We start from the raw sequence: 24,510 nt of genomic DNA, 5'->3' as shown, positions 1-24,510 counted from the left end.
TTTCGTAATAAAATGCCAGCAAAAGATACGTACAGAGTCTTGACCGTACAGCCAAGCTATAATCTTGATATTTTGTCTTTGGAAATCATTTTTTTTTCAACCTAAATATATGAAGGAATGCAGTGACTTAAAAAGAAAGTATCTTCTAATGCCCATTTCCTCGATGACTGACTCTTCCACACTTTAAGAAGCTCTGTAGAAGTTGGGGTTTCTTGAGTCAAAGTTCAGAAGCCCAAGATTAATAACAGTCACAATCACAGTAGGACAAATGGGTGTTTAGTGTAGCAGTCACCATTCTAGATGCTTCACATTTAATCCTCACAAAACTCTTTGGGATACAGAGTATTATTAGCCCCATTTTACAGATGAGGAAACAGAGGCATAGAGAGAGAATAAGTAACTCACTCAGAGTCACAGAGCTAGTAAGTGGTGGGTTAGTAACAATGAGTATTTGATTCTGTCAGATAACTAACCCCAAACTAAGCTTAATGGGAGGTGGAGAGCGGTTATCAGTGGAATTCAGATTTGTTTGGGTTTTTTTTTTTTTACTATTGCTTGTTTGTGCTCTGAGTTACATAAAGGATGTCCTCTTGTGATCAGAAGCAAGCTCATCTATGCCGGCTATCACTGTTAAAAGGACAGTCTTAAAAATGTGCAGAATTATCATTGTGATCATTGTTAAATCCAGCTATCCACTCCTACCTCTGCTGACTTCTCCTGTGGACATTATGGTGTATTCCATTCATTCTAAATATGACATTGAATAATTAGAGGACTGTATTTTTCTAACAAAATTGTTTTCTGAAAACCTTTTATAGGGAAAGCAGAGAATATGAAAGCCTATCTAAAGAGTGCAGAAGGCTATTTTGTCCTGAATAAAAGCACTACGATTGGAAGGCATGAAAATTCAGACCTTGTTTTAGAGGTAAGACCTCTTCCTAGCCAGTCCCCGACCCTCCCTACCCCTCACACCACCAAAAGTCCTTACTGTTCTGTGGACTCCAGTCTCTTGTAAAGCACAGCCTCTGGCTAACAGTCCCAGCCTTCCTCGGTGTGCCACCAATAACCAATCCCGGCATGTGCTGGGTCTCCCTGGCACATGTGGTGAGAATGAGCACAGTGCAAAGTGCGATGGGCCCTGTGTCCTTTGCTGACTGTGTGTGCAGTGTCCCACCCTGATGGCGCGGTTTGGAAGGTGGGCGTAGAGCTGATGCTTGACCTTCACCTGCTCCGCGTCTGGCAGCCACGGCCACCTGAAGTGCCCAGCTTGAGCAATGGCCTCTCGCCCTTTCCAGAGCTTCTGGAGACTACGGGCCCCTCAGAGCCCTCCCCCGCCCCCGTACCTCCAAGTAGTAAATCAGGGTAAGCCCTGGGCATGGCCTCAGTGCTCTCTCACTTCATTTCATTCCATTCTCTGAATTAGCTGTGGCTTGGTCCACAGTCCCAGCTCATTGACAGCCAAGGAAGTTGGAAGAAATTGTAAGTAAGGAATTATAAAAACAGTGGCTTTGAGCCTTTTAACATTTTGAAAGGGATTAAAATATTGAAGCAGAAAGAGAAATGCAATGGAATCCCTTTAGGACTGTGAAAGGCAGACCACTCTCAGACTTCCCTCAACAGATTTTTTTAAACTTTATTTTGAAATAATTATAGATGCACAAATAGTAGAGAGAATGGCACGAAGCATGTGTGGAGTCCTGTGCCATTTTACCACGTGTGGATTTGGGTGTGGCCCTCAGGATATAGGAGTATTCCATCATCAGAGATGTCCCTTGTGATGCTCCTTTTATAGTCACAATTCCTCCTCCCACCATCGTCCCCACGCTCCGAAAACCACTAATCTGTTCTCCGTCTCTATAATTTTCATCATGTATGTATGACCTTTGTGATTGATTTTTTTTTTTTTGTCAGTGTAGTGCCCTTGACATCCATTTAGGTTATTAGCTTGTTCTTTTATTGCTGAGTAATAGTCCACGGTATGGACGTATCACCTATGTTTAACCATTCACTTTTTGAAGGACATTTTGTTTCCATTTGGGGCTATTACAAATAAATGTACTATAAACATTTGTGTACAGGTTTTTGTGTGAACATAAGTTTTTATTTCTCTGTGATAAATGCTCAGGAGTATGATTGCATGGATTAACATATGTGTTTATATAGATTCGGTTTGTAAAGAAACTGCCAGTCTTATTCAGCGTTGCTATACCATTTTTCATTTCCACCAGCAATGTATGAGACACATCCTCACCAGCAATTAGCATAAACACGGTTTTTCATTTTAGCTGTTTTAGTAAGTGTGTAGTGGTATCTCATCATAGTCTTAACTTGCATTTTCCAAATCGATAGTGATGTTAAATGTCTTTTCATGTACATGCTTGCCTTCTGCATATCCTCTTCAGTGAAATATATCTTCATATCTTTTAAGTGTCTGTAATCGAATTGTTTAGTTTTTTACCATTGAGTTTTGAGAATTCTTTATGTATTTTAGATATGAGTCCCTTGTCAGATAGATGGTTTGCAAATATTTTCTCCCATCCGTAGCTTGTCTTCTCATTCTCTTAGCAGAGTATTTCACAGAGCAAAAGCTTTAACTCTTGATGAAGTCCAGGTAGTTAGTTTTTCTTTTATAGATCATGCTTTTAGTGTCATGTCTAAGAACATGCCACAAGGTCCCTGACCCTGAGGATTTTCTCTTATGTTTTCTTCTAAGAAAGAAATTTTTAAATCTATGAACCATTTTGGGTTCACTGTCGTTAATGATGTGATATTTAGGTCAAAGTTCATTTTTCTTGCATGTGGATATTTAGTTGTTCCAGAACCATTTGTTGAAAAGACTATCCTTTCTCCATTGAATTGCTTTTGCAAGTTTGTCAAAAATAATCTGGCCATACTTTCTATGGGGGCTACTTCTTAGTTCCCTATTATGTTTCATGGATCTATTTGTCATAATGGATCTACCATTATGAGATAGCCTTGATTACTGTCGCTATGTAAGTCTTAAATCAGGTAGTGTGATTCCTCCCACTTTTCTTTAAAGAAATTTTTTAACCTATTCTAGTTCCTTTGCCTTTCCATTTACATTTTAGTGTAAGCCTGTCTGTATACACAAAATATCATGCTGTAATTTTGATTGGAATTGTGTTTTATCCTATATATCAATGTGAGAATAATTGATATACTCCTACATTGTCTTCCAATTCATGAACATTGTATATTTCTCCATTTATTCGGTGTCTCTCTTGAGTGTTTTGTAGTTTTCAGCATACGAGTCCTGTACATGTTTTGTTAGATTTACACTTAACTATGTCTCTCTTTTTGTTTTTTTTGAGTGATTGTAAATGGTATTATATTTTTAATTTTGGTGTCCACATGTTCATTGACAGTATATAGAAATACAGTTGATTTTTGTATGCTTCTTGGTATCTTGCAACCTTAACTGCACTTTCTTATATAAGGGCTTTTGTAGATTTCTTGGGATTTTATACATAAACAATCATGTCATCTGCAAATAAGAACAATTTTATTTCTTCTTTCAGAAAAGGAGATCTGAATGCTTTTAATCTTCTTTTCCTTGCTTTATTTCCCTGGTTAAGACTTCCAGGACTCTGCTGAACAAGAGCAGTGTATAAATCCTTATATTTGCTTGTTCCTGACCTTAGGGGAAAGCAGTTACTCTTTCACCATTAAGTAGGAGGTTAGCTGTAGGGTTTTTATACATGTTCTTACCAAGTGAGAAATTTCCCCATTTATTCCTAGTTTTCTGAGAGTGTTTATTGTAAACGCAACAGATTTAAAGATAACTCCATGAACGTCCCCGTGAGATTCTCCTCCATGATATGGTCTCCCTTCAAGGACACAGAACATCTGTTCAGTGTGCAAAGTGGGAGGAAAAAGAAGAAGAAGAAGAACTGTAGTTTCTTCTTTATCCTAACAAGGCATAGATTTGGGGTAGTTTTATTTCCTGTCTGGCTAAAGTAGAGACAGAGATCTCTGTTTTGAACCTGACTATGACATTAGAAAACTGTAGTAATTTTTAAAAGCACAGGCTTTGGAGATAGACAGAGCTGGGTTTGAATCTCATTAGGCTACTTTGTGGCTGAGTGACTTCAACCAAATTACTTAATCACTCTGAGCTCCTTTTCCCTGTCTGTAAACCTCTTACCTCACAGGGTTATTCTGAGGATTAAGTGAGAAATGCATATAAAGAGCCTGGCATGTGGTGCTCAGTGAATGTCACAATGATCATTATTATGGTCTCATAAAACAGAGACTGAGAAGAATCCTCAGAGGTGCACAGGGTTGAGATGAGGATCCACTGACATTAATAAGCCATTTGGAAAAGGGAACTAATGAGGACAGTTATTAACTAGACAGAAATTGAGTTGCATTCATTGTATATAAATAATTGACTGCTTACTGCTCCTCGGACTTAGCTTAAGAAATACGTCACTAGGCTTCCCTGGTGGCGAAGTGGTTGAGAGTCCGCCTGCCGATACAAGGGACACGGGTTCGTGCCCCGGTCTGGGAATATCCCACATGCCGCGGAGCGGCTGGGCCCATGAGCCATGGCCGCTGAGCCAGTGTGTCCGGAGCCTGAGCTCCGCAACAGGAGAGGCCACAACCGTGAGAGGCCCGTGTACCGCAAAAAACAAAACAAAACAAAACAAAACAAAAATGTCAGGGATTTATATTACTAAAAATCATCCTTGCAATTACCCAGAGGTTACATCTAGCAAATAAAAAAGATTGTTTGTTTTATTTGCCTGGATCAATCCTAAAGAATACGCAGTTATGCTTCTAAAGATTTCTACTCATCAGCAAGGCTGACATGTTGTTTGGACTATTGGTATCGTAGTATTTCGACATCATTTACTCTTTCCGATAATGGAAGGTAGTTACATGCTTCTTGTTTTTAAAAATTGGGAGAAAGGAAAATATAAGAAAGAAAATAAAAGTCACTTGTAATCATTTGGCTCAGGGAAAAATCAATATTGATATTTGCAGGGTTTTACCCTCCAGACTTTTTTCTATATCCTGTAAGGAGTTTGGTTCCCTAAGGCAGTAGGAAGCCTGTTTATAGCCAGGCTAGTGAGAACTGTTTCTAGTCAACAGTGATAACGGTTGCTATCACTCATTCATTGCACAGTATTTACCCAGAGCCTCAGCACCGAGCCAAGTCTAGGGGTACAGTGATGGCAGAACTGGACATGGTCCCTGCCATCAGGAAGCTGCCAGGAGAGAGAGAAATAAGTCAAATGATCCCACAAAGGTGTGACTAATTCCATTCCAACATTGGGGCTGTAAAGGAAAGGAATATGGAAGACAAGGAGGACTTAACTAGACAATAGGAGAAGGGAATGGCATGTGCAAGGGCCCTGGGGTGGAAGAGCATATTGTGAACCCAAGGGACTGAGAGAAAACCAGGGCGTCCAGAAGTCAGAGTGGGAAGGAGGAGGGCTAAGGGACAAGTCGGCCTCCTTCATGTCACCATAAGGGTTTTGATCTTTATCTGAAAGTAGTGGGAAGAAGGCTTGAAGGATTGTAAACAAGGGGGAGACCTACCAGTGAAAATCCCAGCTGCTGTGTGCAGACGAGCCATCAGGAGCTCTATTCACAATCTCCCCTCTCCCATTTTACATGGCTCAAAAGCCTCAGCCTTGCTCATTTCACAGCTAAACCTTGCAAGTTATAATTTATATGATTTGATGTGCCTTGTAAAGTGTATTTTTTAGAGTTGGATATGGCTGTTATTTAATCTCTGCTGAGAAAGGGACTCAGTTCTTCCAGAATGAAGAAACACCAAAGCCAGTGGTTGTTGGATTTTCCGCATGTTTAAGAGTGGTTGTTCAACATGAACTCCTAGGCATTCTGACCCCGTGGGTTTGGGGTAAGGCCCAGGAATCTTCACATTTATATGCTCCCCAGGTTCAGGTGGGGGGAATGGAGTCCCTGGAGTTGGTTCCAGGACCACACTTTGAGAACCCCAACATCAGTGCTCCCTCCCTCTCCGTTCTTGATCAGCAGAGCTCCTGCTTTGTGTGTGTGTGTGTGTGTGTGTGTGTGTGTGTGTGTGTGTATTCTTTCAATAAACTTTGTTTTGAGGAAAAGAGAAGCGAAGGGTAAACAATGAAGGGCTGACTGACCCTACCCCCTCCCCAGGGACTCCCCCAGTCCCACCCTAGTGAGGTTCCAGGATCCCTAGAAGACTGAGCTCTAGGACAGCCCAAGTCAGTGCAGGGCTGCAGCTAGGAAGGTGGAGATGGAAGAGAAAAAGAAAGAACAGACATGACAGGGGGATGAAATGCTGGTGTCCACCCCTCACCCTCGGTGGTCAGTGTCCTGCCAGGCATCTCCTTTCTCATGGGTTTAGCCATCTCTCCAGCCTGTGTCAGCCCTTCTCGCGTGGGATCTGAGGGTCGTGAAGCCAGACTGATCTCATACACATACCCCAGATCCCATCCAGCCGGATGACTCTCGTCCCTTTTTCTGGCCCCTGTCAGTTCTGGGCTGCCTCTCAGGAAAGAACCAGAGCCTACACCATAATCTTGTTTATTATTATTAAACAAGGCTGCTGGGATTCTCCTATTATTTGCATAATTTCACGGACATGCAGATATGTCTGCTCTGTCAAAGGACACACACAGCTGTAGCTCTGATGGGCATGGCCAAATTTCCCACCAGAGGTTTCCAGACGTGGTGTCCTGCCAGCAGTGGACGCCCGTCTCCCACTCCCTCCCCAGCCTAGGGTGCTGACCCCCCATTGGATCTTCACTGATCTACGGGGTGAAGTATGGTACCAGTGTCATTTTAATTCACATTTCTCTTATTCTAAGCGAACACCTGCATTTTGAGACATAAGGTGACAGGTGGACTCTCTGTGGGGAAATCCACGGAATGAAACAGGCCTGGGAGGGTGCACTTGCTGGCTCCCCATCTGCATCGCGCTTGTCCTCCTGCCTGGGTCGTGCTCCCCTCCTCCCCCCTCCCCCCCACCTCACCCCTGGCTTCTCCCCAAGTGCTCCTTGCTCTGGGGGTTCACCTGTTAGGTCTCACCAGTCCTCAGGGAATGTTTTGTCCCCTGTTTGGGAACTGGCGGCTGATTTCATTGGTCAGTACCCAGCACAGCAATTGATGGGACTAGTTTCTCACCAGCAGATGGAGGGCTTCCAAGAGGAAAAAGTTCAGAGGAAAGGGCTAGATCGTGATCTCATTTTTCTTTTTTTTTTTTTATTGTGGTAAGATATGCATAACATAAAATTTACCATCTTAACCACTTTTATTAAGTGTGCAGTTCAGTGGCATTAAATATATTCACACTGTTGTGCAGCCATCACCCCCATCCATCTCCAGAACTCTTTGAATCTTGCAGAACTGAAACTGCACCCATGAAACAACAACTCCCCTTGTCCCCCCATCCCAGCCCCCAGCAACCACCATTCTGCTTTCTGTCTCTATGACCTTGGCTACTCTGGGTATCTCATATAAGTAGAATCATAACAGTATTTGTCTTTTCATGACTGGCTTCTTTCACTGAGTATAATATCCTTTCACTGAGTATAATGTCCATGTTCATCCAGGCTGTAGCATGTGTCCGAATTTCCTTCCTTTTTTAAGGCTGAATAATATTCCATTGTGTGGATTCACCACATTTTGTTTATTCATTCATCTACTGATGGACACTTGGATTGTTTCCACCTTTTGGCTGTTGCAAACAATGCTATGAACATGGGTGTATAAATATCTCTTCAAGGCCCTGCTTTCAGTTCTTTGGGATATATACCCAAAAGTAGACTTGCTGGATCATATGATAATTTTATTTTTAATTGTTTGAGGAACTGCCATGCTGTTTTCCATAGTGGCTGCACCAAGTTACATTCTCACAACAGGGCACAAGGGTTCCACTTTCCCTGCGTCCTCACCAACACTTGTTATTTCCCTTTTTTTTTTTAAAGTAGCCATTCTGATGGATGTGAGATGAAAGAAAGATCATAATCTTTTGAATAGCATACATAATGCAAACAGCTACAGCATACATTTATGGACTACTTACTGTATCTCACATGGCTTTATACATCATCTATGTATGTTCTGTATATATATTTATAGCATTATATCCACAAAACTAATCCTGTGCGGGTGAGAACTACTATTATCATTATTATCCGCATTTGATGACATGGACATGGGACTCAGAAAGGTTAAGGAACTGGCCCAAATCACACAGCTAGTCGGGGGAGGTGGGGCTGAGTTTCAGACTGAGCTGACTCAAGCTTCTAAAAACAGAAGCTTCACTTTTTGAGTGTAAATTTAGCTTTGGGAACATCTAATATCTAAATTGGAAATTCTCAGTTAACTGAGATAACAAGATAATTGAGTAAGCTAGGGAAATTCCACCCTGTGGAATGGAGAATGGGGGTTGTCAGTGAAATGTGAGATCAATGTTCTCGTGATCCTCATTCATGCAACAGACTGAGGTGGTGCCATCTAGGGGGGGATTTGGGTAAAGAGGAAACGTTGACCTGGTGCTTTCCCAGGAAGAGGAGCATTGGGGCTGTTAAGTGGGGGCCCAGCAAGAAACACCACTTATCTCTCCAATCCAGCCAGAGTAAGTTCTCTGCTTATAAGGACTGGTGGAGTTCAATTAGTCCCACCTGGATAACCCAGGATAGTCTCCCACTTTTAAAAAATTTTTTAAAAAGTTTTTGGCTGGGTTTGGTCTTCGTTGCTGAGCACAGGCTTTCTCTAGTTGCAGCGAGCGAGGGTTACTCTTTGTTGCGGTGCACGGGCTTCTCATTGCAGTAGCTTCTCTTGTTGTGGAGCACGGGCTCTAGGCATGCAGATTCAGTAGTTGTTGCACGTGGGCTCAGTAGTTGTGGCTCGTGGGCTCTGGAGCACAAGCTCAGTAGTTGTGGCACGCGGGCTTCGTTGCTCCATGGCATGTGGGATCTTCCCGGACCAGGGCTCGAACCCGTGTCCCCTGCATTGGCAGGCGGATTCTTAACCACTGCAACACCAGGGAAGTCCTTAGTCTCCCTCTTTTAAGAGCACTGATTAGTAACCTTGACATCGGCACAGTCCCTTTGGCCACCTCATGGAGCATATTCCCAGGTTCTGGGGATCAGGGCATGGGCATCTTTGGGAGACCATTCTGCCCACCACATTAATACTACCACCTGACTGGACTGTTGCTTTGGGACTGGTCTGAGAGCTTTCTGGAAGTATCAGTAGGATCAATGCCACAGGCCATGGAGAAAGATGGCTGGATGAGCTGGCAGGTGATAATCCCGTTACCAAGAGGGCAGGAAGCAGGACGGGTTGAGTGAGCACCTCAACATCCCGGAAGCAGCCAGGCAGTTTGGGGCCTGGAGATGAACCAGGGGTTGGAAATACACACCTGCGAATCGAGGGGGTGGCACAGTGGCCCCAGCCCATGGACAGAGTGCAGAGGAAACGGACATCTGCGCGGAGAGGAGCCCGGCGTGGAGACCTGGAAGCAGTCAGAGAGGTGAGGGAGCCAGAGAGCTGCTGCCAGGCTGAGGGTATTCATCACAGAGACAGCTTGCTTTGTGCCAGGTACTGTTCTTTTCACTCTCGAGTGTATTAACTCATTTCATCCTTAGGAGGTTAGTGTTGTTTGCCCCACTTTACAGATGAGGGCGTTGACGCACAGATAGGCTGAGTATCCTGCCTGAGGTCACAGAGGGAGGCTGGGGCACTGGGCACCACGCTCGGGCAGTCTGATTTCAGGAGCAGCCTCTCCTGATGACTTGCCGGTCCACAGGGCTCTCCCAGGGAGACCGGGGAGGAAGGATCCAGCTGACGGGGAAGCAGAGAAGCTTCTTCTTTCCTTCCACTCCCAGACTCGTCGTCTCACCAGCGCCTGGCCGTTTCCTCATATCCTTATTCTTTTGAAAACCCCATTTTTTTTTTTTTACTATTTCTGTACTACATCCCTTTCCTGAGGCAGTGGGGGGATAGGGCTGGGGGATGGGATAGCTTAGAACCAAAAGGTTAAGAGAAATAGATAAAACACACACACACACACACACACACACACACACACAAGTTAATTTCAAAAATGTTATCCCACTCCTTTGAACAAGTCACCAAGCAGTACCTTTTGTTAATCCTACAAAGCCCAGCTTATCAAACTCATTTTTGCTGCTCAGGGAGCAACCAAAGAGAAGCAAAGAACCATGCCCCAGGCTGCACAGCTGGAAGGTAGCAGAGGTGGGACTTGAACTCAAGGCTTTCTAACTCCAGAGCCCATCCTCTTGCTCATAATAGAGAACATTTCCCATTTGCCCTATGTTCTCTTCTAAGTGCTTTAGTATGTATTATATCATTTATACGTCACCAGTAACTTATAAGACTGTCCTTTTGTTACCTTACAGATGAGGAAGCTGAGGTATCACTTGCCCAAGGTCACCCTGCTAGGAAGTAGGAGAGCTGGGCTCGAGCTCAGTCTAGTAACCACCACGTTGCCCTGCTCCCCCAACCCCTGAATCACCAGGCCACGTGCCTCTCTCTGACAACTGTGTCACATGTCACAGGGAGGCCGAGAGCCCGAGGAGGCCCCCGAGGGCAATGGCAGTGGGTTGAGGACCCAGCGGGAGAGGAACCTCTTGAAGCCATTTGACAATAAAGGAAAGGAAGGGGGAAGGGGCGGTGTTTCCAGGCCGAGGGGGTGGTGAGCACGTTCACAGCTAAGACGGAAGTTACACTGTCAAGGTGAGGATGCAGAAGAGGAGATGGTTGAGGAGAGGGACCAGACAAGGGTGAGATGAAGACAGGACCACCCGGAGGCCCTTGGCAGCTAAAAGAAGCCTTGAAGTTTCCATCTGTGAGCTTCTCCCTGCCTGGGAAGTCCAGGTCCTGGCAGGGAGCTGAAGGCACATTCACAGGGGTGTGGAGTGATGGAGGGGAGTTTCCTGAAGGGACTCCACAGGGAGTGGGCAGGGCTCAGAGAAACCACAAAGGATAGTGCAGGGCCCAGAGCTAGTATGAGTGAGGACTGTTCCCACCCCCAGAGCTGAGGGGTGAGGGGCAGGGGCATTTCCTGGGACCCGGAGACCCCGAGGGCTGGGTAGAGTCCCTCTGAGGGAAGCTGTGTGGCCCCAGAGAAAGGAAGCCAGGGGAGTAAGTACCCCAACCTCTCTCCTCCCTGCTCTGATCTCTAACCCCCGCATTTGGCCAAACCCAACCAGAAACCAGAGTCAAGGAGCCCATCAGCCCATGGATGTAGCTGCACAGGTGGGCCTGCTGGGCAGAGGGCGCTGTGGAAGGGGATGGAGGAGGGTCTGGAGAAACAGACGGAGGATGCAGGCAGGTGCAGGAGGTGAAGACCTAGGAGGCTGTTGTCAAAGTAGAATTAAAAGCCTAAGACCAGGAACCTGCTGGCTGGGGGGCCCAGAGGGCACTGGGACAGCCTCAGGACAGAAGTTTGAGGGTGGCAGGAGGGTTTGGGGGCCAGGATGGACTTGAAGGAGCTGGTGAGCTCGAGCAGGGCCCAGGCTGGGTGAGCGTAGGGCATTACGCATAGGGAGGGGACGGGGAGCAAAGGCTACGTGACTCAAGGAGAGGACGAGACAGAGGATAAGGAAGGCTGGGAGCGGGAAGTTATGGTCTGAGATGGGGCTTCCCAGTTCCAGGTGATGCAAGGTTGAAACCTAGCTCAAAGGACGGTTCCAGGTACACGTCGAACCTCAGCGACAACGTCAGCGAACCTCAGGGCAACATCATAACTAAGTCGGCTTCCCGAGGAGGCTTCCTCAAAGCACAGGAGTCATCAGAGCAGATGGTCATTGTTAAGAGATGTTTAAACGTCTCAATATTTTATGGACTCACTATATAATTTTTAAACATTTAAAATGCAGGAGCCTTTAAGAAATGCACTTGTTTTCTCTATTAGGTCCTGCCTGTCTCCTCTCTCATTATTAAATCACTCTCTACTCTGAAAATCACAGGGTACAAATCAAAGGTACAGGTTTTGGAATTAGACTTGGGTTCAAACCCTGACATTGCCCTGTGCCAGCATCCTGAGGTTGAGTGAGTCCCTTCATCTTAGCCATTTTTTGAATCGTGGTAAAATACATATAAAGTTTACCGTCTTAACCACTTTTAAGTGTACAGATCAGTAGTTGTAAGTTATTCACATTGTTGTGCAACCAGCCTCAGAATTTTTCATCTTGCAAAACTGAAACTGTACCCATTAAACAACAACTCCCCGTTTCCCCCTTCCCCAGCCCCTGGCAACCCCTATTCTATTTTGTTTCTATGAGCTTGACTACTCTATGTACCTCACATAAGTGGAATCATACAAAATTTGCCTTTTTGTGACACTTATTTCACATCATGTCCTCACGGTTCATCCATGTTGTAGCATGTGTCAGAATTTCCTTCCTCCTACACTGAATAATATTCCACTGTATGGATGGACCACATTTTGCTTATCCAATCATCGGTCAGTGGGCACTTGGGTGGCTTCCACCTTTTGGCAATTGTGAATAATGCTACTATAAACATGAGTGTACAAATATCTCTTTAAGTTCCTGCTTTCAATTCTTTGGGGTATATACCCGGAAGTGGACTTGCTGGATCATATGATAATTTTATTCTAAATTGTTTGAGAAGCTGCTCTACTGTTTTTCCTATCAGCTGCACCATTTTACATTCTCAGCAGTGCATTAGTGTTCCCCTACTCTACATCCTTGCCAACACTTGTTATTTTCTGTTGCTGTTTGTTTGTTTTTGATAGTAGCCATCCTAATGGGTATGAGGTGGTATCTCACTGTGGTTTTGATTTGCATTTCCCTAATGACTAGTAATGTTGAGCATCTTTTTATATGCTTGTTGGACATTTGTATATCTTCTTTGGAGAAATGTTTATTCCAGTTCTTTGCCCATATTTGATCAGGTTATTTGGGTTTTTTTTTCTTGTTGTTGTTGTTGAGTTATAGTTCTCTATATATTCTTCATATTAACCCTTTTTCAGATTTGTGATTTGCAACTATTTTCTCCCATTCTCTAGATGGCCTTTCACCCTGTTTATTGTGTCCTTTGATTCACAGAAGTTTTAAATTTTGACATAGTTGAATTTATCTATTTTTACTTTTGCTGCCTATGCTTTTGGTATCATATCCAAAAAAGCATTGCCAAATCCAATGTCATAAAGCTTTCCTCCTGTGTTTTCCTCTAAAAGTTTTATAGTTTTAGACTACGTTTAAGTCTTTGATCCACTTTGAGTTAATTTTTATACATGGTGTAAGGTAAGAGTTCAACTTAATTCTTTTGCAGTCTTTCCCAGCATCATTTGTTGAAAATACTGTTCCTTCCCCATTGAATAATCTTGGCACCCTTGTCAAAAATCATTGGACCATATATGCAAAGTTTTATTTCTGTGCTCTCTCTTCTATTCTATTGGCCTATGTGCCTGACCTTATGTCAGTATCACACTGTTTTGATTACTGTATCTTTGTATGCAGTAAGTTTTGAAATCAGGAAGTGTGAGACCTCCAGCTTTGCTTTTCTTTTTCAAGATTATTTTGGCTATTTGGGGTCCACTGAGATTCCATATGAATTTTAGGATGAATTTTTCTATTTCTGCCAAAACTGCTGTTGGGATTTTGAATCTGTAGATCCTGCTGTGTAGTAATGACATCTTAACAATATTAAGTCTTCCAACCCACGAATACAGGGTGTCTTTCCATTTATTTGTGTCTTTAATTTCTTTCAGCAGCACTTTGTAGTTTTCAGTGTACACATCTTTTACCACCTTGGTTAAATTTATCGCAAAGTATGTTATTGTTTTTGATGCTATCATAAATGAAATTATTTTCTTAACTTCCTTTTCAGATTGTTCATTGAGAGCATATAGAAACACAACTGATGTTTGTTGTTGATTTTGTATCCTACGATTTTGCTTCTGAATGTTGTTTATTAGTTCTAAGAGGGTTGTGGTTTTTCATGGACTCTTTAGGATTTTGTACATGTAAGATCATGTTGCCTGTGAACAGAGATAATTTTACTTCTTCCTTTCGAATTTGGATTGCCTTTATTTCTTTTTCTTGCCTAATTGCTCTGGCTAGGACTTCCAGTACTTTGTTGAATAGAATTGTCAAAAGCAGGTATCCTTATCTTCTTCTTGATCTTAGAGGAAAAGCTTTCAGTCTTTCACCTTTGAGTATGATGCTACCTGTGGGCTTTTCATATTTGACCTTTATTATGTTGAGGTAATTTCCCTTTATTACCTGCTTGTTGAGTGCTTTTATCAAGAAAGAGTGTTGCATTTTGTCAAATGCTTTTTGTTCCCTGTATAGCACAGGGAACTATATTCAATATCCTGTGATAAAGCATAATGGAAAAGAATATTTTTAAAAGAATGTATATATATGTATAACTGAATCACTTTGCTGTACAGCAGAAATTAATACAACATTGTAAATCAACTACACTTCAATAAAATAAATAAATAAACAATATAAATGAGTCTTAAAAGTCAACAATAAGAAACCAACCAACCCAACTTAAAAATGGACAACAGAGCTGAACAGACACCTCACAAAAGAAAATCTACAGATGTCAAATCAGCATATGAAAAGATGTTAAACAGCATACATCATTAAGGAATTTCAAATAAACATGAAATATCTCTTCATTTATTTAGACTACTTTGATTTCTTTCATCAACATTTTGTAGTTTTCTTCATATACCTCTTCATATAGCTCAGTATTTTGTTAGATTTATTCCTAAGTACTTCATTTTTTTTTTTGGTGCTAATGTAAATGGTGTTGTGTTTTTAATTTCAAATTCCACTTGTTCATTGTTGGTATATAGGAAAGCAATTGACTTTTGTATGTTAATCATGTATCCTGCAACCTGGCTATAATTGCTCATTAGTTCCAGGAGGGCTTTTTGTCGGTTCTTTGGGATTTTCTGCATAGACAATCATGCCATCTGCAAAATGGGCAAAAGATCTGAACAAACACCTCACCAAAGAAGAATTTTTTTTTCCTTCCCAATCTGCTTTTATTCTCTTTTCTTGCCTTGTTGCATTAGCTAGGAGATACAGTACAATGTTGAAAATGCGTGGTGAAAGGGGACATCTTCACCTTATTCCTGATCTTAATTGGAAAGTTTCTAGTTTCTCACCATTAAATATGATGTTAGCTTTAGGGTTTTTATAGATGTACTTTATCAGGTTGAGGAAGTTCCCCTCCATCCCTAATTTGCCAAGAGTTGTTGTGGTGGTTTGGTGGTTTGTTAGTTTATCATGGATGGGTGTGTAATTTTGTCAGATGCTCTTTTTGCATCTGCTGTTATGATAATGCGATTTCTCTTCTCTACGCTGTTGATGTGATGGATTACATTAATTGATTTCCAAATGTTGAACCAGCCTTGCATACCTGGAATAAATCCCACTTGACTGTGGTGTAGAACTCTTTTTATACATCACTGGATTCAATTTGCTAATAATTTGTTGAGGATTTTGCATCTATATTCATGACAGGTATTGGTCTGCAATTTTCCTGTTTTGTAATATCTTTATCTGGTTTTGCTATTAGAATAAGTTTGGCCTCACAGAATGAGCTGGGAAGTGTTCTCTCTTCTTCTATTTTCTGGAAGAGATTATTGAGAACTGGTATCATTCTTTCCTTAATGTTTGATAGAATTGACCAGTGAACCCATCCAGGCCTGGTGCTTTCCATTTTGGAAGGTTATTCATTATTGATTCAAATTCTTTACTAGATATGAGTCTATTCAGAGTATTTATTTCTCCTTGTGTGAGTTTCAGTAGATTGTGTCTTTCAAGGAAATGGTCCACTTCATTAACTTATAAAATCTGTGGGCATAGAATTATTCATAATATTCCTTTATTATCCCTTCAGTGTCCATGAGATCAGTAGTGATGCCATCGCTTTCATTTCTGATTTGAGTAATTTGTATCTTCTCTCTTTTTTTCTTGGTTATCCTGCTAGAGGTTTGTCAATTTTATTGATCTTTACAAAAAAAAAAAAACCAAACAGCTCTTTATTTTGCTGACTTTTCTCTATTGTTTTCCTGCTTTTTATTTCATTCATTGCTTCTTGTCTTGTGCTTGTGGTAGGCTTATATTGCTCTTCTTTCTCTAGTTTCATAAGGTGGAAGCTTAGATCTTTTCAAATGTATGCCTTCAATGCCATAAACTTCCCTCCAAGCACTGCTTTCACTGCATCTTGCAAATTTTCATAGGTTGTATTTTCATTTTCATTTAGCTCAAGATAAATTTTTATTTCCCATGAGACTTCCTCCTTGACCCATCTGTTATTTAGAGGTGTGTTGTTTAATCTCCAAATATTTGGGGATTTTCCAGCTGTCTTTCTGGTATTGGTTTCTAGCCTAATTCCATTGTGTTCTGAAAACGTACTTTGCATAATTTCTATTCTTTTACATTTGTTGAGGTATATTTCGTGGCCTGGAATGTGGTCTGCTTGGTGAATGTTCCATGGGAGCTTGAGAAGGATGTGTGTTTTGTTGCTGTGGGATGAAGCTGTGTGGTTGCCAGTTAGATCCAGATGATGGTAGTGCTGTTCAGTTCAACTTCATTCTTCCTAATTTTCTGCCTGGTGGGTCTGCCCGTCACTGACAGAGGGCTGTTGAGGTCTCCAGCTACCATGATGGATTCATCTGCTTCTCCTTGCAGTCCTATCAGTTTTTGCCTTCCATACTTTGATGCTCTATTGTTGGGTACATACAATGAAGGACTGTTATGTCTGCTTGGAGAATCTACCCCTTTATCACTATGTATCGCCTCTCTTTATCCCTGATAACTTTCCTTCCTCTGAAGTTGGCTCTGCCTGAAATTAATAGAGCTACTCCTGCTTTCTTCTTGTGTTCCAGTATTTTAAGTGCCAAAGTGTTTGGTAGGAATTTGAAAAGTGGGTAAAGGCACAGTCATTTGAATCAGGCAAACCTGGGAACAAGCCAGGCGAGTCAAAGTGACTGACTGTGGGCACATGTAATCGTTCTATGCCTCAGTTTCCTCATCTAAAAAATGAGTAATTATCAGACCTACTGTACAGCACAGGGAACTATATTCAATATCTTGCAGTAACCTGTGATGGAAAAGAATCTGAAAAAGAATAGATATTATATATATGTATAACTGAATCACTTTTCTGTACACCTGAAACTAACACAACATTGTAAATCAACTAGACTTAAATAAAAAATTAAATTTTTTTGAAATGAGGAAGTATCCCTTTGAATTATTGTGAAGATGAAATGGGATAATGCAGTAAAGCACTTAGCAAATTTCCTGGCATTTGTGTAATTACACATAATGTGTCATTAATATATTCTACTAATATATGCAGTTATATTATTATCTATTCATATACTATAAGCTATTATTAATATAAGCTATTGGTTATAATTATATTGTGGGACATTAGTATAGATTTCTAAGTCCAAGTACTCTCTATGAAAGTTGGATGAGGCGCTCTGAGAAGAGTGACTTAGAAAATAGTTGCAAAGTCTCAGGCTGGAGTGGATGGCTCATAGGCAGTGTCCTGAGAAGACAGAAGACTTCGCACGTGCCCTGCAGCCCATAGTCCAGGGCGCCAGGGCCAGGGGGGATGTGATATTTCCTCCTTGGTGCCGAGTTTTGCTCATTCTTCTTATTAAAGTGGTTATACAGGAGGTTTCTGACCCCACTGACAATTCACTGTCTGGGGTCTCTCTCTTTTGTGGGAAATGTGGTCCTACGAGGGCCCCTATTGAAAAATAGATCATCTTTGCTTAGATAAATTCTGATTAGCTTTAAGAAGCAACAGTAATAATTAAGCACAGGGGAAAAACCTTCATTGTACACCAAGGCTTTTAAAAGGTAGTTATAAAACTATGTTTTGTGGTGTGAGCTCAATTGTGTTTAAACTTTTTAAAAAGATTGTAAGCATAGAGAAAAGACTGGAAGGATGTGAACCACCGTGTTCTCGGTGCCTGCCTCTGGGGGACGGGAGTCTAAGTGATTTTAATGTCTTCTTTGTGTTTTTCTCTAGTTCTCATTTTCTGCATTATTACAAAAAACATGTTATTTTAAAAATGAATAGAACAAACAACAATTATTACAAAACCTCCCCTGAACTTTAACACTTGCAGTAAATGGACAGTTGTCACTTGCCAACTGACCTTTCTGGTTTGTGTTGGGCCATTTCTGCTGTCTTGCCACTCGGGACAACCAAAAGGATACTGGCATGGGATCAGAGAACTATCAAGTGGCCAATTCCTGGCCAATTTCCCCCGAGTTCCCTCTTGCCTCTGTGTTGCCTGACGCCCTACCCCAAAACTGGGCATCTATTCTGGGTCTGCTGTCAGGGTCTGGTGACCCTCCACTCACTAGCTGTGTGGCCTTAGGCAAGTCACTTAACCTCTCTGACCCTCAGCATCCTCCTCTTAAAATGAGGATTGCAGTGACCATCCAGCCAGATGAAGTGGTTAGCACATTGGGGCCCCCAGTGTCAGTGGCACTAGTTATTCCTTGTTATTCCTGTTATTCCTGGCTCTGACTGTCCCCCTTCTGCATTTCAGTCTGCAGACGTCGACAACCATCACGCACTCATTGAATATAATGAGGCCGAAAGCAGCTTTGTTCTCCACGACTTCAATTCCTGCAACGGCACGTTCGTCAATGAGTGCCACATTCAGAACGTGGCTGTGAAGCTCCTACCCGGAGACATCCTGAGGTTTGGGTCCAGAGGGCTGACCTACGAACTGGTCATCGAAAACCCAGCCTCGGTGAGTCCAGGCCCTGCGGGGGCGGGGGGGGAGGGCGGGGTGCAGAGGTGCCGTGTTGTGTCACCTTCCGTGCAGCCTAGGGCTCGGGTACGGCCACAGGTGGAGTTCGTCTGGAGCGCGTCACTCTTGCTTTCGAGATTCTGCGAAGTTCAGCCCCATCGCGTGGGTGCCCGGGGAGAGCGAGTCCTCGCGCCCTCTTCTGGGCATTTCGTGGAATTACATGCAAGGGTTGCCTAGCGACCAGCCCGGAGCGAGAGCGTTTTCCTGAAAAGTGAAGCTTGGCGAGGGGAGGTGGAAAGCAAGTATGTGCTTTTGAAGATGCAGAGATGGATGCTTCCTTTTTAGACAGATCAGTGCTCTGCAACTTCCTAGCTTTGCGACCTCGGCCAGGGTTCTCTGCGTGCCTGGGTCTGGGTCTTCTCAGCGCTGCAGGGCGTTGAGAGAGTATCTATGTATAAAAAGTCAAAGTCTCTGGCCGGAGTAGACACTCAAGGCCTGCCAGCTGTTATCACACCGGATCAGAAATGTTCCCGGGATCAGGACCTAAAGTATGGCCCCAGGTTAAGCGGAACGTAACGCAAAATTCGCCCAGCAAAGCTCAGTCACCAGAAGTATCTGGTTCAGTAGGGAGGCAGGATGGGGGCTGGTTAGCAACACAGTCCTGGGTCAGAACCCCAGCTCTGCCACTGGCCTACTCGGTGCACTCTTGCACAAGCCATTGGACCCCTCTGAACCTCGGTTTCCTCATCTACAAAATGGGGCCAACGACAGCAATGACCTTGCAGGCTTATCTCGAGGGCTAAATGAGATGGTTCTAATTGTAAATCTCCCAGAATAATGCCCATTCGTGGTGAGCACACAATTAATACCTGTCGTGTGTGTCCCAGAGAGACGGCGTGTTAACCTCACTCCCCAGCACCAAGAACGCTGCATGGACTGAGACTTCTGAGGCTTAAAGTCCTTTCTGGGACGAGGCTGGTTATAAATAAATAAAGTTTAGAGAATCTAGACAGAATCCTGTGGTGTCGGTCCCCTAGGCAGCCCTAAATACTCACTCAGAGAAGATCAGCACCGTCCCTCCGGCTGCAGGGCCCATGACACCGCATCCACCACGTTTGGCTTTGAAAATCTGGGGCAGTTTTCTCCTGCTGCTTCTCAGCCCCCTTTTCCTCCTTGGACCAACATTAAAGTGTGCTCACTTGTGGGATGCACTGGGATCCACTGGCCGCCCTGAGGAGGGGCTCCTGACCCAGAAGGTGTTGACCTGATCAGGGGTTCTCAACATGGGTTCTAAGGATCCCCCTCGTCAGAAGCACGTGGGGAGCAGACCCACAGTGCAGATCTGGGCTTCACCCAAGGCCTGAGGACTCATACTTAGGATTCCCAGATGAAATACAGGACACGCAGTTAAATCTGAATTTCAGAGAAGCAACAAATAATTGTTATGTACAGGTGTGGCCCAACTATTGCAAGGAACCCCTTATGCTAAAAAAATTATTTGGTGTTTATCTGAAATTCAGATTTAACGGACACCCTATAGTTTATTATATATTGATTTATTCATTTCTTTATTTATGCGAAATCTGGCAACCATACACATCCTCCCTGGGAGTAGGGCCTGGGAATTTAGAATCATTTGTATGGAACACTTACAGAATTTTTTAGGGATCAAAGAAAAGGGGATTTCACACTCCCAAGCCTGAAAATCCAAGTTCATGAAGTTTGATTCAATGTGCCCCAACATGTCTGATTCCAAGAATTTTTCAGGAATGTTCAGTAAAATTACAGGTTCTCAGGCCCCCTCCCTGGGAAATTCTGACTTTGTGGCTTGCCCGTGGGGAGAAGAAGAGGGGGAGCAGCAAACAATATCTGCATTTTTTTCTTCTTTTTTCCTACAAAGATATTTATTGAAATATTATTTATAGGGGCATAAAATTTGAAAACTATTTCCATCCAAAGGGGGCATTGTTTAATATATTATATTGTTTAATATATTATAAGGAGTTTAATATACTATAAGGAGTTCATTTATATATGGAATACTCTTCTGCCTTTTAAAAATACAGCTTTCTTGAGATATAATTGACATGCCATAAACGTCACATGTTTAAAGTCTGTAAGTGGATGGGCTTTGACATATGGGTACACCTGTGAAACCATAGCCACAATCAAGACAGTGAACAGCTCCTTCATCCTCCAAAGTTTCCTCCGGATCACAGCATGTGTTTGTTTGCTTGCTTGCTTTTAACAGCTTCACTGAAGTACAATTTACATAACAGAAACTTCACCCATTTGAAGTGTCCAATTCAATCAATTTGAATATATTGATGGAGTTGTGCAGCCATCACCACAACCTGCTCTCAGAACATTTTCCTCCATTTCTATCACCCCAAACCTCGGAGAAACCTTGGAGGTATTTCATTTTGGGGTTTGTTTTTAACTTTTAATTTTCAAAATTATGGTAAAATACACATAAAATTTACCATCTTAACCATGTTTAAGTGCACAGTTCACAGTGGCATTAAATCTATTCACACTGTTGTGCAGCCATCACCCCCATCCATCTTCAGAACTTTGTTCATCTTCCCAAACTGAAACTCTATGCCCATCACATCAAACCCCCTGCTTCCTTCCTCCCCTCCCACCATGCTTTCTGTGTCTGTGAATTGGACTATTCTAGGTTCCTCATATAAATGGTATGTTACATTGTTTGTCCTTTTGTGACCATCTTATTTCACTTAGTATGATATCCTCATGGTTCATTCCAGTTGAATATTTCATTGTATGGATTCACCACATTTTGTTTACCTGTTCATCCATCCATGGCCACTTGGGTTGCTTCCACCTTTTGGCCATTTTGAGTAAGTTTGTTATGAACACGGGTGTACAACTATGGAATGGGGACTTTATTTTACAAGGTGCTTCTTATATAATTGTGGGGAAAAGTGATGACGACCTCTAACCTTGAGTAGATAAGACGGAAGAAGATGCTTTGTAAGAAGAGAAACCAGGAGAGCAGCAGGAGGAATCACTGACGTGAACAGCACTGTGCTAAGCAATGCACCTGCTCTCCCTTATTTCACGCTCACAGCAACCTATGAGATGGGTTCTCCCATGATCCCCATTTTACAGACAAGGAATCCGAAACTCAGAGAGGTTAAGTAATTTCCCCAGGGCCACACAGCTTGTCAGTGCAAATTAAACACTATCCCCACTTGTGGAAAAAGGAGGGGAGAAAACCATTTAGTCTGATGCTAGCTGGAGCAGTAGCCTTGACTGGTTTTCACACCGAGGAAAGCATACTCTCACGGTCACTCGAATATGCACGGATTTTTTCAATTCTTATTCCTACACGCACTTGCACCTTGCTTCATTCCTCGGTTGACTACAGGCAGCTGCACAAGTGTTCCCCCGGCCTGTGCCCAGGGCACTTTGCAGGACTCTCCACAGCCCCATCTTCTCAAAAGTGCTCTCTGCCGGGGCGTCCCCAGCTTGAGAAGCTTCCATCCATGATGCTCATATTCATGGAGGGGTCCTTTGCAGCGTCCGTGTGAGGGCAGCCTGTGGACTGACTGACACCTTCCTACAACTTCCACTTCCTGATGACCCCAACCTGCTGGCTATTTAAAAGAAGAGAAAGGAAGAGGGGAAAAGGGAGAGGTATTGAAGAGCATCTCTCATCAAATATTTTGAAGCCCAGTTTTTCTAAAAAATTCGTGGCCCTCTTGCTTCCGGCATATTCTTGTTTCCAATTGATTTTGGGGTCCCTGGTGAGGGCGCTGTGTTTCCTCCTTGGATGGAGTTTCCATGGAGGACTGCCCTGATATCATACAGATTAAGTATGATGAGAACTGTTCTTCTCCCGACAAAGAGTTCCCAAATGAAAGCATTTAGTTCAGGTGTTGTGGTGACCCTAACCAACAGAGGAGGGTGTGACAGCATTTTACTGGGGGAGGGGGTGAGGTGCGGGGCGCTTAGGAATCCAGATGTGTTTGCAGATGTCACAGTGGTTAGAGCACGTGCCCTGAGGTCAGGCTGACTCCAGCGCCGTCCCAGCCCTGCTCTTGACCGGCTTTTATACTGGACGTGCACAAATCATCTACCTCTCAGGGCCTCGGTCCCCACTCCTGTAACAATAGTTCCTACCACCTTGAGTGACTGTGGTATTAAGTGGGCAAAGTGCGTAAATTGCTTAGTCCAGCGTCTGGCACCTAATAAGCACATGATAACCCTCAGCTTTAGAGTCAAGCAAACCAGCATGGAGCAGCCAAGATGCCTCCTTTGTAAGTGTCCTTTTGGACAGGGAAACCTCGCAAGACCTGCCCCCACTAGCAGATAAATACATTTGCAGATAAATTACCCATAGAATAACATACAAGATGGAAAAATATAAAGAAAAACTCTTGTTTGACAAAGTGCATTGGCAGCCAGGTTGTGCCCAGGACCATCCTTTTTTTTTTTTTTTTTTTTTTTTTTTGCGGTCGCGTGCCTCTCACTGTTGTGGCCTCTCCCGTTGCAGAGCACAGGCTCCGGACGTGCAGGCTCAGCGGCCAAGGCTCACACGCCCAGCCGCTCCGCGGCATGTGGGATCTTCCCGGACCGGGTCACAAACCCGTGTCCCCTGCATCGGCGGGTGGACTCTCAACCACTGTGCCACCAAGGAAGCCCCCAGGACCATACTTTGTAAATTATAGCTCTCTCATCAAAGTATTACCTAGGGCTGCCATATTGCACAACTCCAGGTTCACCATTCACAACGTAGTCCACGTGGATGGCGCCCACTGAAGCTGTGCAGGACATAACCCGCAGGGCCATCTTCAATGCCCTGAAGCAACCGTTGATTAATCCCATAGAGTCTTGGCACCAGGCGTGGGAAATTGAGGTCCCAGAGTCAGGTGTGCTGCCGTGTTGTGGGTTTTGTTTGTTGTTGCCTTTACTCATGCTTTCTGAGCTCTGGGAAAGGAGGTGTGGAAACAAGCTGTGCTAGTCACAGGGGCGCCGTTCTTACAAGGCAGCTGAGTAAGGAAACCCACGTCACCCATATGTATCCATCATGTCTTTCTCTATTCTGAAATACGGCAAAACGGATGGAAATGGCCAGAATGAAAAAGGAAGCCAGGCGCCACAAATGACGTGCCGAGTTGTTCCATGAGGGGGTTGACAGCTCCTTATCGGCAGCCCCCATCCCCATGACTGCCTGTGTCTGGCCTTCCCTGTAGCCTGCTCTGCCCTGTTCCCAGTCCAGCCAGACTCTCCCCCGTGGCTCCTGGATACTGTCTTCTGTCCCTGCAATGTCATGACGTCCTGTCTTGCGAGAAGAGCGCCCTCTGTCGGCCAATATTCCTTGCTGCTTTAATGGGGAAGCTCTGCAGAACACAATCGAGAAAGCAAGGGCTTTGGAGTTGGATGGACCCAAGTTGAAATGCCAGCTGCAACTGGCTTTACCTTTCTGAGCTTCAATTTCCAATTTCTGCCAAGGAGCTACTCATTAATCCCAGGTCCCCTTTCCCCCTTCAGTTGTTTTTATAGAGGTCCCTGGGACCACCCCTATCATGGCATAAACTGAGGCTCAGAGAGTTTCAGTGACTTCCCCAAGGTTAGGCATCAGTCATATAGATCCAGAGACAGGATTAAAAGCCGGCTCTCCTGAGTCCCTTGGAGCCTTTCCCTAATAGCACGAAGCATCGTGGGGCCGTGAGAGCCCAGGCAGGTCCTTCACTGCCCAGCGGTTA

General features: G+C 43.6%; 1 protein-coding gene and 1 pseudogene across 2 annotated transcripts in view; both read left to right on the top strand.

Annotated features, from left to right (window-relative positions):
- Nucleotides 1-24,510, top strand: part of LOC309808912 (centrosomal protein of 78 kDa-like) — an 823,590-nt pseudogene that overhangs the window by 312,361 nt on the left and 486,719 nt on the right. The gene's annotated exons all lie outside the window — the stretch shown is intronic.
- The window catches only part of LOC309808094 (forkhead-associated domain-containing protein 1-like), a gene marked incomplete at both ends in the record, with an annotated part of 70,490 nt that continues 46,812 nt past the window's right edge, over nucleotides 833-24,510 (top strand). The window contains 2 exons of the mRNA XM_082628096.1: nucleotides 833-925; nucleotides 18,572-18,778. Of these exons, the coding sequence (XP_082484222.1) occupies nucleotides 833-925; nucleotides 18,572-18,778 (300 nt within the window). The remainder of the gene's footprint in view (nucleotides 926-18,571; nucleotides 18,779-24,510) is intronic.

This window comes from Mesoplodon mirus (assembly GCF_964341445.2).
Source record: "Mesoplodon mirus genome assembly, chromosome: 7".
NCBI lineage: Eukaryota > Metazoa > Chordata > Mammalia > Artiodactyla > Ziphiidae > Mesoplodon > Mesoplodon mirus.
The sequence above is the reverse complement of the archived record's forward strand: the minus strand, read 5'-3'. Positions and strand labels throughout refer to the sequence as shown.